This window comes from Salvelinus sp. IW2-2015, linkage group LG30, assembly GCF_002910315.2.
Source record: "Salvelinus sp. IW2-2015 linkage group LG30, ASM291031v2, whole genome shotgun sequence".
In the NCBI taxonomy this organism is placed as follows: Eukaryota; Metazoa; Chordata; class Actinopteri; order Salmoniformes; family Salmonidae; genus Salvelinus; species Salvelinus sp. IW2-2015.
In genome coordinates this window covers 4664716-4676823 of record NC_036869.1, presented here as the reverse complement: position 1 = coordinate 4676823, position 12108 = coordinate 4664716, and the positions used below count along the sequence as shown (strand labels likewise).

The 12108-nt window shown below is 44.4% G+C and overlaps 1 protein-coding gene across 8 annotated transcripts in view; it reads right to left on the bottom strand.

Moving 5' to 3' along the window:
• The window catches only part of LOC111954980 (DENN domain-containing protein 3), a 42194-nt gene that overhangs the window by 11233 nt on the left and 18853 nt on the right, over positions 1–12108 (bottom strand). For 2 of the 8 annotated variants that reach the window (XR_011474456.1, XM_070436219.1), the window contains exons 9-20: positions 11707–11718; positions 11249–11364; positions 9358–9512; positions 8756–8853; positions 8511–8626; positions 7792–7976; positions 6086–6613; positions 5723–5794; positions 4632–4891; positions 3507–3677; positions 2306–2435; positions 1957–2064 (exon numbers count right to left, since the gene is read on the bottom strand). Coding sequence is in view for 7 of the 8 variants with exons in the window: in XM_070436219.1 (XP_070292320.1) it covers positions 1957–2064; positions 2306–2435; positions 3507–3677; positions 4632–4891; positions 5723–5794; positions 6086–6613; positions 7792–7976; positions 8511–8626; positions 8756–8853; positions 9358–9512; positions 11249–11364; positions 11707–11718 (1951 nt within the window). In the remaining variant the exon portion in view is untranslated. The remainder of the gene's footprint in view (positions 1–1956; positions 2065–2305; positions 2436–3506; positions 3678–4631; positions 4892–5722; positions 5795–6085; positions 6614–7791; positions 7977–8510; positions 8627–8755; positions 8854–9357; positions 9513–11248; positions 11365–11706; positions 11719–12108) is intronic. The other 6 variants (XM_023974973.2, XM_023974974.1, XM_023974975.2 and 3 more) reach the window with 6 other exon arrangements.

Below are 12108 nucleotides of genomic sequence, written 5' to 3'. Positions count from 1 at the left end.
GCCTGAAGGTAATACGTTCATCTGTACAAACAATAGTATGCAAGTATAAACACCATGGGACCACGCAGCCGTCATACCGCTCAGGAAGGAGATGCGTTCTATCTCCTAGAGATGAACGTACTTTAGTGCGAAAAGTGCAAATCAATTCCAGAACAACAGAAAAGGACCTTGTGAAGATGCTGGAGGAAACAGGTACAAAAGTATCTATATCCACAGTAAAACAAGTCCTATAATCGACATAACCTGAAAGGCTGCTCAGCAAGGAAGAAGCCACTGCTCCAAAACCGCCATAAAAAAGCCAGACTTTACAACTGCACATGGATCATACAAAGATCATACTTTTTGGAGAAATGTCCTCTGGTCTGATGAAACAAAAATAGAACTGTTTGMCCATAATGACCATCGTTATGTTTGGAGGAAAAAGGGGGTGGCTTGCAAGCCGAAGAACACCATCCCAACCGTGAAGCACGGGGGTGGCAGCATCATGTTGTGGGGGTGCTTTGCTGCAGGAGGGACTGGTGCACTTCACAAAGTAGATGGCAGGAAAATTATGTGGATATATTGAAGCAACATCTCAAGACATCAGTCAGGAAGTTAAAGCTTGGTCGCAAATCGGTCTTCCAAATGGACAATGACCCCAAACATACTTCCAAAGTTGTGGCAAAATGGCTTAACGGCAAAAGTCAAGGTATTGAAGTGGCCATCACAAAGCCCTGACCTCATTCCTATAGAACATTTGTGGGCGAACTGAAAAAGCGTGTGCGATTAAGGCCTACAAAGCTGACTCAGTTACACCAGCTCTGTCTGGAGGAATGGGCCAAAATTCACCCAACTTATTGTGGGAAGCTTGTGGCAGGCTACCCGAAAACGTTTGACCCAAGTTAAACAATTTAAAGGCAATGCTACCAAATACTAATTGAGTGTATGTAAACTTCTGACCCACTGGGAATGTGATGAAAGAAATAAAAGCTTAAATAAATATCTACTATTATTCTGACATTTCACATTCTTAAAATAAAGTGGTGATCCTAACTGACCTAAGACAGGGAATTTTTACTAGGATTAAATGTCAGGAATTGTGAAAAACTGAGTTTAAATGTATTTGGTTAAGGTGTATGTAAACTTCAGAATTCAACTGTAATATAAACATTTGTGGTTTGAGTAGGAGGAACAATCACAGAGATTCTATTTGGACTATTATATGACTCTACTATCAGTAACCACTGCATGAAACTAAGGAACACAACAGGAAGTGGTTGGTGGTGATGCATTGGGAAAAGCTGTGCCTCATTATTTGTTTAAGAGGCAGTGAAATAAAATAAAATGCCTCTGGCCCTTTCTGCCAAGCCTCCTCCTGTAACCTGACACTGTCACCGTCACTGTCCAAGCAGCAGTAGGGAGTGTGACAGACCTGGGTTCAAACACCATTTAAAATCATTTAAAATACTTTAGCTGTGCCTGATTGAGCTTGCCTGTTGTAATGGAACCAATTGAATAGTCACAGAAGTGCAAACCCCACCCACCTGGCACTCAAGGCAGATTAAAACAAACAAAGTATTTGAACGATTATTAAATAGTATTTGAAACAAGGTCTGGAGTGTGACATATGTTACTAGGACACAGACAACATGACTCTCGGGTGTTGTTGTCATGCAATACCTTGACTACAGAACACAGATTTGAGGTGTACTACCATGACAGTCATGATCTGAGGAGTACTGTGTGAGGGTACGTGGTATGTCCTAGACTGGAGGAGAGTTTAGGTTGAAGTGGAGTTGAATGGGAAATACCAGCAGTACCTACTTGATTTTCTGAGCATCCTGTAGGGTGTTTATAGTACTGGGAAATCATTCTACAGATATGTAGTGTTACCAGTTTGTTGAACAGGAACAGTGTCTGATGTCATGACTGACACGTTCCTTGACGTCATGACTGACAGCGTGCCTGAGAGTTTACCTGGGGTGTAGAGCAGAACATCCACCGCCTGGGGGCTTGTCAGGTCCAGAGAAGGGTTGATCTTGTGTTTCAGGGTCTCTGACGTGGTTTTAGGGACCATCAGCGGGACTGTTTAGGATGGAGAGAAAGCTCAGAGGTCAAAGTTCGAAATGAATAAAAAATCTCCTGAGAAACAAGACTTAAACATGCGCTTTCTGTAAAGTTATTCATGTCAATGATCTAAAATGTTGTGGATTTTTTGGTATGATCTGATGTTTTTCGCGTCTTTTTGTCATGTAAAAATATCAACTTTGGGAGAGAAGCTGCTTAAACCTAATTCATGGCGCCACAAATATCTCAGTTGCCATACCTTCCAGTTTCATTCTGTCAAAGTGTGCCAGCTTGGTTGCAGCAAAAATGGCCTTTTGTGACTGCAGACAACCAACAACTGCATCCATCAACAGGGCGTTGGTCAGAGCCTGCTGCATATATTGGGGGTCCTGAGAGAGCGAGGTAGAGGGAGAGAGAGTAGGAGAGGAAGAGCGAGAAACAATGAAGATTTGAGATTCTATTCATATGTATCTGAATTATGATGATCGTCACACATTCTATGCTCCAGATGTACAAGAGAGTCTGTTTCCCATGACATCATGCTGACGTCAACATGAAAAAGAGAAAAGGAGGAATAGAATTCAAAATATCTCTAGGGCCAGTAGTTTGTAACCAGACCAACTGGCTCTTACGGTAACTCCATGGCATCTGAACCATGCGTTGGGGGAGGCTAGCCTGGTGCCAGATCTGTTGGTGCGGTCTTACCAACTCCTTGTCTAGTGTAGTTATTGTCATGCRACAACAGCACAAACAGATCCGGAGCTAGGCTAGCTGGAGGCAGCAGGGGATGAGGCCTTAATTAAAGAGAAAGACAGAACTTAACCCTGGGAAATGCAGTCTTTCCAGTGATAACAGAGAAGAAGACAATACATGAAGTGAGATGGGCCGGGGGCCAGAAGCATCCATGTTGTTTCATGCAGTTTAATAGTGGAAACTGAAGGCTGGAGAGTGGTGTATACTTTGGACTGGCTGAACAATAGAGCCAAGCCCATATGAAACTCCATAGCTCCCCCTCTTACATGGAATGTCAACCACACCCACTGAGCTACAGTCCAATCTGCCAGAGAGGCCCAGGGTGGGATAAGGAAGAATGGTTTTAGTGCTAACGTTGGCCATCTTTGCTGCTAAAGAAAAACTCCCTTCATGGTGTAGCTACATACTGGCCATACATAGTCCTATGCAGAGCGGGATAGCGAGAGAGAGAGAAGCTATGTCCCAATTATCTCTCCTTCCACCCCAAGGGTGTCCTTGTTCACTTCCATTTACGGATTTGAAAGGAAATGTCTAGTACAGTATAAGACATATGGTGAAATAAGGCCCATGTCTTCACCAACCCAATTCCTAGAATTGTGGGAAGTAGTGAACGAGTGCACAATTCAGGATTTTTAAAAAATATAAATTGACACGCACCCAGAGACAGAGAGATGAACAAATTGTCCAGTCACATTTTGACATACTACCTTGTGGTCGTCGGCCATCTTCCTTCCAGCCCACATCTCCTTGACCATGAGGTGCCAGAGGTCAACCTCTGACTTCAGGTTGACCTCGAACGTCTCCTTCCTCAGGGTGGTCTTGATCTTCAAAGACGGGATCCTCAGCAGTAGGAAGGGAGCAGAGGAGATCTTCACCTCCTGAGGTACAAAAGCCTACCGGTTATTCACTAGCCTGGTCCCAGATCTGTTTGTGCTGTATAGCCAACTCCTATGGTTGTAAAGACCACAGATCTGGGAGCAATTATTCACCTAACACCATCTTTGACATTCATATTTGTAATATCATATTTGGTAAGACTTTGTATGATGGTACACATGTATAAAGCCTTATGAGTGTATTTATAGTGCCTTATGACATACTTACAGTGCACTGTAACACTTGCTATAAGCAATCATAACATGGATAGAGCCAGGAAAATGTCCTGTTTCTCAATGATATGACAGTATATGAAATAGTTTAAAAAAACAGATCTAGTTGTCTACATTAGCTGCATAGCAGAGCATAGATTACACATCTATAAGCACATCAAACACATTCCTTTTATTGTATAGATTAATGCATGGATGGGCAACTGATGGGGGTGGGGGCCACAAAACATCTGAACTGCGTACCTATGCATACAACATGTTTTACAGCTAATTTCCTACAATTCTACACATTTTGCCATACGATGGAGAGAAATGTTTGCAGTTTTTAATATGATATCTGAGTGAGACTGACTAACAAAATCAAATGGGCCCCCCCCCCAGTCAGTAAATCAACCATGATTACTAAGTTTAGATAGCTGGCCGCTACCAATCTAAAAAATATTAGCTGACATGGGTTAATTGAAGGACTATCAGTGATTGACATAAGAGAAACTGTTGATGTACAAACAAATTTCGAAATTGCACCTTGTGTATTCTACCTTCCAACAGTAAGTTGAGACCCCGACGGAGTGAATAAAACATATTTTTTCATTATGGATCCGAGAGCCTTCAATGTATTCACATACTGTAGTAATATCTATAAAAATATATAGTATCATGAATAATATACAGTATTTCACATAAAGTGTAGTAGTAACATAGATCAATTAGGTCCTAACGCACCTCAATGTCTCTGAACTTGGTGACCTCCATGTACCCGGGTCGTCCTTCGGTCAGCAGGAACAGCCGTCTCTGTGTCATGGCGATCTTGCCRACGCCGTGGCTTGTCTTGACCGAAGAGGACAGCTTGAAGACACACTCATTAGCCTCCAGGTGCTCCAGGGCCGAGGCCGGCAGGGCCACTTCCTMAGCCTCGGCCTCCGTCTCCTTCCAGAAGGTGTAGAACACGCGGAATATCTCCGGGTCCACCTGTTTCTGCTGGCCTGCAGGGAGCAGTCTAGAGTTAGGGTTTTGCAACCATAGGGGCAGTTTACATTCACTGTAAACTGGGTGGGATTCAACTAGGTTTCCCATTCAAAACAATAATCAATGAGCTAGAATGGAAAGGTGATAAGCTAGCAGGGTTGGGGAAGGAGTTATAGTATTAGGAACCACATTAAACAGCCTTTTTTTGATTGGCTGGTGGAGCAAGTTCATGGTGTGGTGGTTTCCTGTTGCAAGAGATTCACACAACGTTCACTAGACGTTAGGGCCGGGACGATACCAGTATAACAATATTTCTCTTTAAAAACCTGCTGTATGTCAAATATTGTGTTCTATAGCTTGGAAAATAAATAAATGTGACTCTGGATGACAACATAATGATGTTTGTTTCCAACATTAGAGCTGTTTTCCTAAAGATGTTAAATCTGCTTCATGTTTTGTTTCGTTACTGATATCGTCCCTGGCCCTACTGGACGTACACAGTATGACTCCTATGTAAAGTGAAATGTGAGGCACTTTAACACACTTCCATGAGGCTACTCATTACCATTATCATTGTAAGATAAGAGTCCTGTAACAGTCAATTGACACACAAATACTATTTGTCCTTCAAAACAAAGAAAATATTACCTAGATGTCAGCCATGAATGCTGTGAGGTGTTTGAAGCGACACTAATGTTAAAAGCAAACACTTCTCAGATTTAACACCTGAGGGGATAGTTGATGAAGCAGAACACACACAGGCCAAAGCAACACACACACACACACAACAAGGTAGGAGTTGGGCACAGCACACTCTGCAAGCAGGCAGGGCATAATGCTATGCTTACCCTCCAGATTGGAATCAAGATAAAAGATAGACTGGGAAGGAGCCTTCACCGCAGAGCTGCTCTTACAACATTCTGATCAGGTAAAGGATAAGAAATTAAGCAGATTCAATAATCAGATAAATTAGCATGGCCATTCACTCTACATGTAGTAAGGTATTAACACATCGATCACAGGGACTGGAGTGATTACAGAGTATAGGCCAAGTATTATCAATTGGATTATGTTCATGAGTCCCATACAACAAGGGGCTACTGTAAAACTAACATAGAAGAAAACCTCCACCAAGAGAGACAACCCTCTCTCCTTTACCCTCACTCATTATTTCCCTCTTTCTAAGCTTGGAGTCTGTATGACTTCCTTACCCACAGTGAGAGCCTCAAACAGCCGGTGAATGGTCCCCTGGTCTTTGACAATCCCAGACTCCTGCACATGCCTCACAAAGTCCTCCAACTGCATGTGCTTTTTCGGGAGTTGGAACCGCTTGACACCTTCGTCGACATGGCGCGCCCGCTCCCTCTCATGGTCCCTCTTCACTTGACTAATCAGGCGTTTGATTTCGGGTCGGCGGTCAGCCAGTGCCTGTTCGCCCTCCTGTAGAGAGTCCACCAGCGCGTTGACCAGCTCGCCAGGGAAGATGTCTGTGTCTGTCTTGTAGAGGTTCTGGAAGTCTTCCAGAGCGTCCAGGCGTTTACCGGCCACGGTGTTCACGAAGCCCCTGAGGTAGTGATAGCGAGCCAGGAGAGAGGAGTCCTCGGAGGCCGCCCCGCTGATGGCCTTGCCCAGGAGGGTGATCATCTCCTGGTAGTAATTCTGGACGTAGTGGTAGGCCAGCGGAGGGGGGAACTCAGGAAGCTTGAAGAATCTCACTGGCCTCTGGGGAGACTTCATACCTATGGGGTTCCATCAAAGGTTTCAAGAACTGAGGTCAGTGAGATTAAATCCATTCATACAGAAGAACCCTTAAAAGGGCCAATCAGCAATTGGAACAATAACAAAGCATTGTCCTGACCACAGTTTCGGTAAACAGCTGAGGGATGGGGCTGGAGAAATGTTTGATCACTCTCATATTCATAGATAGAGCTATGAATGCAAGGACCGACCATCCACGGTATCCAAATGATAGTTTTAACCATGTTGAGGCTATAGAGTGCTTGTTTACATTTACATTGTTTACAAACATTGGAGTAAAACAAGCTCATGAGGCATTTCTAAGCTATATCAGGGGTGTTGATTCCAGCCCTCAAGTGGTTTGAGTAAACCATTTTACCACATCCAAACTGTGTAGAATGATAATGGTTTCTTGACAGTCCAGCTCGCTAATAAAATCACTAGACAGTCAGGGAGCATTGCAAACTATTTATATATTACATTTTCAGTGCGGCCCTCCGGACCTCGTTGAAGAACGATTGCGGCCCACGGGGCAAAATGAGTGACCCCCCCCCCCCGAGTTAAATTCTTCGCCTGCCAATGGTAGTAGCAGAGAGGAAGAGGCAAAACGGGAGGCTTTACTCCACAAAAATATGCCCACGAAGTGCAGAATTCTGGTATGGAGGTCAATGATTGTAGAATTTGGTCAACAAAAAATAAATGTAATTGATCATTTGCTACGTGAGGCTTATCTGATCTAATAGAAGTTTCGCATTGGTTAGGTTGTTACAAATACACTGATATAAAAGTTGACGCACATGACATTTCGCCAACTTTGGAAAACAACATATCGAATTTGTCCCTGTTGTCATAGAGATAGAGGACTCATAATGGATATAACCCGTTTTAGCATGGTCATTGCCATTAAGGGCCTCCACCATTCCACCAAGTAGTCAACTGGGTGGGGATTCCTAGAAGTTGGGAGAAATCAGCCAATTAATAAAATTGATAACTTTAAAATGCCCATGCCATCACAGACGCTATAATGGCACAGATACAAAGATGAGTCCTCTATCTCTATGGCTTGTTGTTCACACGCGTAGCTGTCCACCTGAACCTACCGCTGTCCACCTGAACCTACCGCTGTCCACCTGAACCTACCGCTGTCCACCTGAACCTACCGCTGTCCACCTGAACCTACCGCTGTCCACCTGTATGTTCTTGAAGGAGGTCTGCCTGAGGGGCCCCACCAGAGACCCCCCACTCTCCCCCAGGTTGGGCAGGCTGGCCCCCAGCCTCTTGCTGAGCCGGCTCTCTGGGCTGGTGTATTTACGGGCCAACTCCTGCATGGTGGGCCGCCGCGGAGACTCTGTCATGGACCTCAGCCTGGGGAAGAGTTCAGAGGTGGAGGGTGAAGTTGCCTCTAGATGCTGATCTTGGGTCAGTTTAGCATTTCCCAACTAATGGTTAAGGTTAGGGTTAGGGGAGGGGAAGCTGATCCTAGATCTGCACCTAGGGGAAATGTCACCCCGGAGCGAGAACAGACGTCAGGGGAAAGGCTGTGCTTATACCAGGAAGGACTTGGGATGTGCGTTTGAAGATACAGTACTGCAGTGTTTCCCAATCCTGGTCCTGGGGACCCAATGGGGTGCACATTTTTGTTTTTGCCGTAGCACTAACACACCTGATTCTAAAGGGTGCTGAGGAGTTGAATCAAGTGTGTTAGTGCTAGGATATTTTTTTAACCAAATTGAAATTCTAAAGGGTGCTGAGGAGTTGAATCAAGTGTGTTAGTGCTAGGATATTTTTTTAACCAAATTGAAATCCAATTGAATCCAATTCTATTTGCAAGGTCAAAATAAACTCTTAGTTTAAAGGTAAATATAAATATTCATGCTAAACTCTCCTCTTCCCTCTCACCTGTAAGCTTCTGTCCGAGTACTCAGCTCCATACGTGTGAATGCGTCCATCTTCCTGTTCAGACGATCCCGTAGGAATGAGTGGAAGATGTGTGTGTCCAACACCTGCAAAGAAAACTAAATATACTGCATTCACTTTCAATTGGATCACATTCTGGACAGAAAATATTGCCCCAAATATTGTAGGTTAGAAGTCAACAGAGATTGACGTCTCACTGAACAGACAGACCAGAATTTGTATCATACCTTCTTGTAGAATGGCTGGTCTGCTTGCTCTCTAGACCTAAAGAACTCCTCACTGTTGAAGACTCTGTGCTCATAGTTGAGGTGATCGTGGACTTCTCGGTGGGGGGGGGGGGGGTGTGGGGGGGGGGGGGGGGGGGGGGGGGTTGGGTAATAATCACTAGATTAGCTTTCCGGTCCTGATATTTTACAGGATATTGCTGTGATTTTGCACAGGGAATTGTATTGGTTGTAATAAAGCAAGATTTAATAGGATAACTAACAGTGTTAGAATGTCACTATTTTCTAAATAGTTCCTTGTGAGAAAAATAGGCATCTTTGGTCCAACCCAAAATGTATGACTAGATATGCTCAATGTGAGTCTCAATTATCAAAGTTACATAATTAAAGCGTGTCAATTAGGTTATAATATTGTAACGACTATGTAATAATATAATAATTATGTACAGTATATTTTAAGTCATAGTGAACGACGGTGAATAACAACAGTATAGATTTGATGCCTTTTGTCTCTTGCCAGGCAGTCATTGTAAATAAGAATTTGTTCTTAATTGACCTGCCCGGTAAAATAAAGGTGAAATACAATTTTTTAAATGATGCTGACCTGAAGATGTTGACGATGAGTTCCAGAGTGATATTCTGGATGTGTGTGTTGAGTTTCCTCTGCCACTGCTTCCTCTGGGCCCTCCTCTCGTTCACCTCTGTACTGGCCCCCAGGTGACACACCTCCAGGTCATAGTGCACCTGGAGGCCCTCCACCCTGCGCACACACACACACTTAATGGGGAGGGGTAACAAAAKAWWTTCTACTCCAATGCTCAACTTGGACACTTATCTGCATAACATCCCTTCCCCTATTCATTACAATACACATTGTAATAAACTCAGCAAAAAAAGAAACGTCCCTTTTTCAGGACCCTGTCTTTCAAAGATAATTCATAAAAATCCAAATAAATCCAAATAACTTAAGAGTTTAAACACTGCTTCCGATGCTTGTTCAATGAACCATAAACAATTAATTAACATGCACCTGTGGAACGGTTGTTAAGACACTACCAGCTTACAGACGATAAGCAATTAAGATCACAGTTATGAAAACTTAGGACACTAGAGGCCTTTCTACTGACTCTGAAAAACACCAAAAGAAAGATGCCCAGGGTCCCTGCTCATCTGCGTGAACGTGCCTTAGGCATGCTGCAAGGAGGCATGAGGACTGCAGATGTGGCCAGGGCAATAAATTCCAATGTCCGTACTGTGAGACGCCTAAGACAGCGCTACAGGGAGACAGGACGGACAGCTGATCGTCCTCGCAGTGGCAGACCACGTGTAACACCTGCACAGGATCGGTATAGCCGAACATCACATCTGCGGGACAGGTACAGGATGGCAACAACTGCCAGAGTTACACCACGAACGCACAATCCCTCCATCAGCGCTCAGACTGTCCGCAATAGGCTGAGAGAGGCTGGACTGAGTGCTTGTAGGCCTGTTGTAAGGCAGGTCCTCACCAGACAACACCAGCAACAACGTCACCTATGGGCACAAACCCACCGTCGCTGGACCAGACAGGACTGGCAAAAAGTGGTCTTCTCTGACGATTCGTGGTTTTGTCTCACCAGGGGTGATGGTCGGATTCGCGTTTATCGTCGAAGGAATGAGCGTTACACCGAGGCCTGTACTCTGGAGCGGGATCAATTTGGAGGTGGAGGGCCATCATGGTCTGGGGCGGTGTGTCACAGCATCATTGGACTGAGCTTGTTGTCATTGCCAGCAATCAACGCTGTGCGTTACAGGGAAGACATCCTCCTCATGTGGTACCCTTCCTGCAGGCTCATCCTGACATGACAATGCCACCAGCCATACTGCTCGTTCTYTGCGTGATTTCCTGCAAAACAGGAATGTCAGTGTTCTGCCATGGCCAGCGAAGAGCCCGGATCTCAATCCCATTGAGCGCGTCTGGGACCGGCTTGGATCGGAGGGTGAGGGCTAGGGCCATTACTCCAGAAATGCCAGGGAACTTGCAGGTGCCTTGGTGGAAGAGTGAGGTAACATCTCACAACAAGAACTGGCAAATCTGGTGCAGTCCATGAGGAGATGTACTGCAGTACCTAATGCAGCTGGTGGCCACACCAGATACTGACTATTACTTTTGACCCACCCTTTAGTCAGGGACACATTATTCAATTTCTGTTAGTCACATGTCTGTGGAACTTGTTCAGTTTATGTCTGTTGTTGAATCTTATGCTCATAAATATTTACACATGTTAAATTTGCTGAAAATAAATGCAGTTGACAGTGAGAGGACGTTTCTTTTTTTGCTGAGTTTATCTTAGGACAGCAGACTAACCGTGAGTCTTGTTCTCTAGGTACAATTCATTAGGCACCAAACGAAAGAAAACAGAATGAAACAGGGAGGGACATCCCGAACAGTCCAATAAGAAATGTTTTGCAAAGGCGAGCCCTAATGAACACGCCCCAGATGGTCTCCTGTCCTACCGTGTTATAAAACACTCTGCGGCCGCCAGCGGGACATCGGGCAGGTCAATCCCATCAGACCAGGAAGACGACACGGTCCCATCATCAATATTAACCAGGATCAGATCATCCGTTTCCTGTCATATAGGGAAAACACAGAAATCAACACAACACAGTAATACACAACACTGCCCCTCTCAGAGAATACTGTGTGACGGAGGAGAACAAAGGATTAGGGACAAGTCAAGTGGATAAGCTAAAATTAACTTGACTCTTAACGCCTGTACTTTATGTTAGTTAGGACATTGAACCACATGATCCTCTATACCGTGTAACCAAGTGGAAACTGAAAATAAATGATACATCTTAATAAAGCATGATAAATCTGGGTATTAAATAATAAATAAATCACTGATGCCAGAAAAATTTCCAGACTGAGAAGTGTAAACATTCTCCACTATGGTGCGAGTGCTCCTTACCGCGGCTACCTCCTTGTAGTGATGCAGGTGGCAGACCATGAGGTAAGGGAAGGTAAAGGAAAATTTACTTTATTGTCCATCAACTTACAGAGAACAGAAATGTGTCTTTATGCTCAACCCAACCCCCAGACACACACAGCTATGAGGGGCTGGGAAAATGAGTCAGCCACAGTACAGTGCCCCTGGAACAGTTCTAGGTGGTTAAGTGCCTTGCTCAAGACCCACTTCTCTAACCACTAGGCTACCTGCCGCCCCAGGTAGAGGTCACTATCACCACCACTTTTACCACCACCACCACTTTAACCATCACTTTAACCATCACCACCACTTTAACCATCACCACCACTTTAACCATCACCACCACTTTAACCATCACCACCACTTTAACCATCACCACCACTT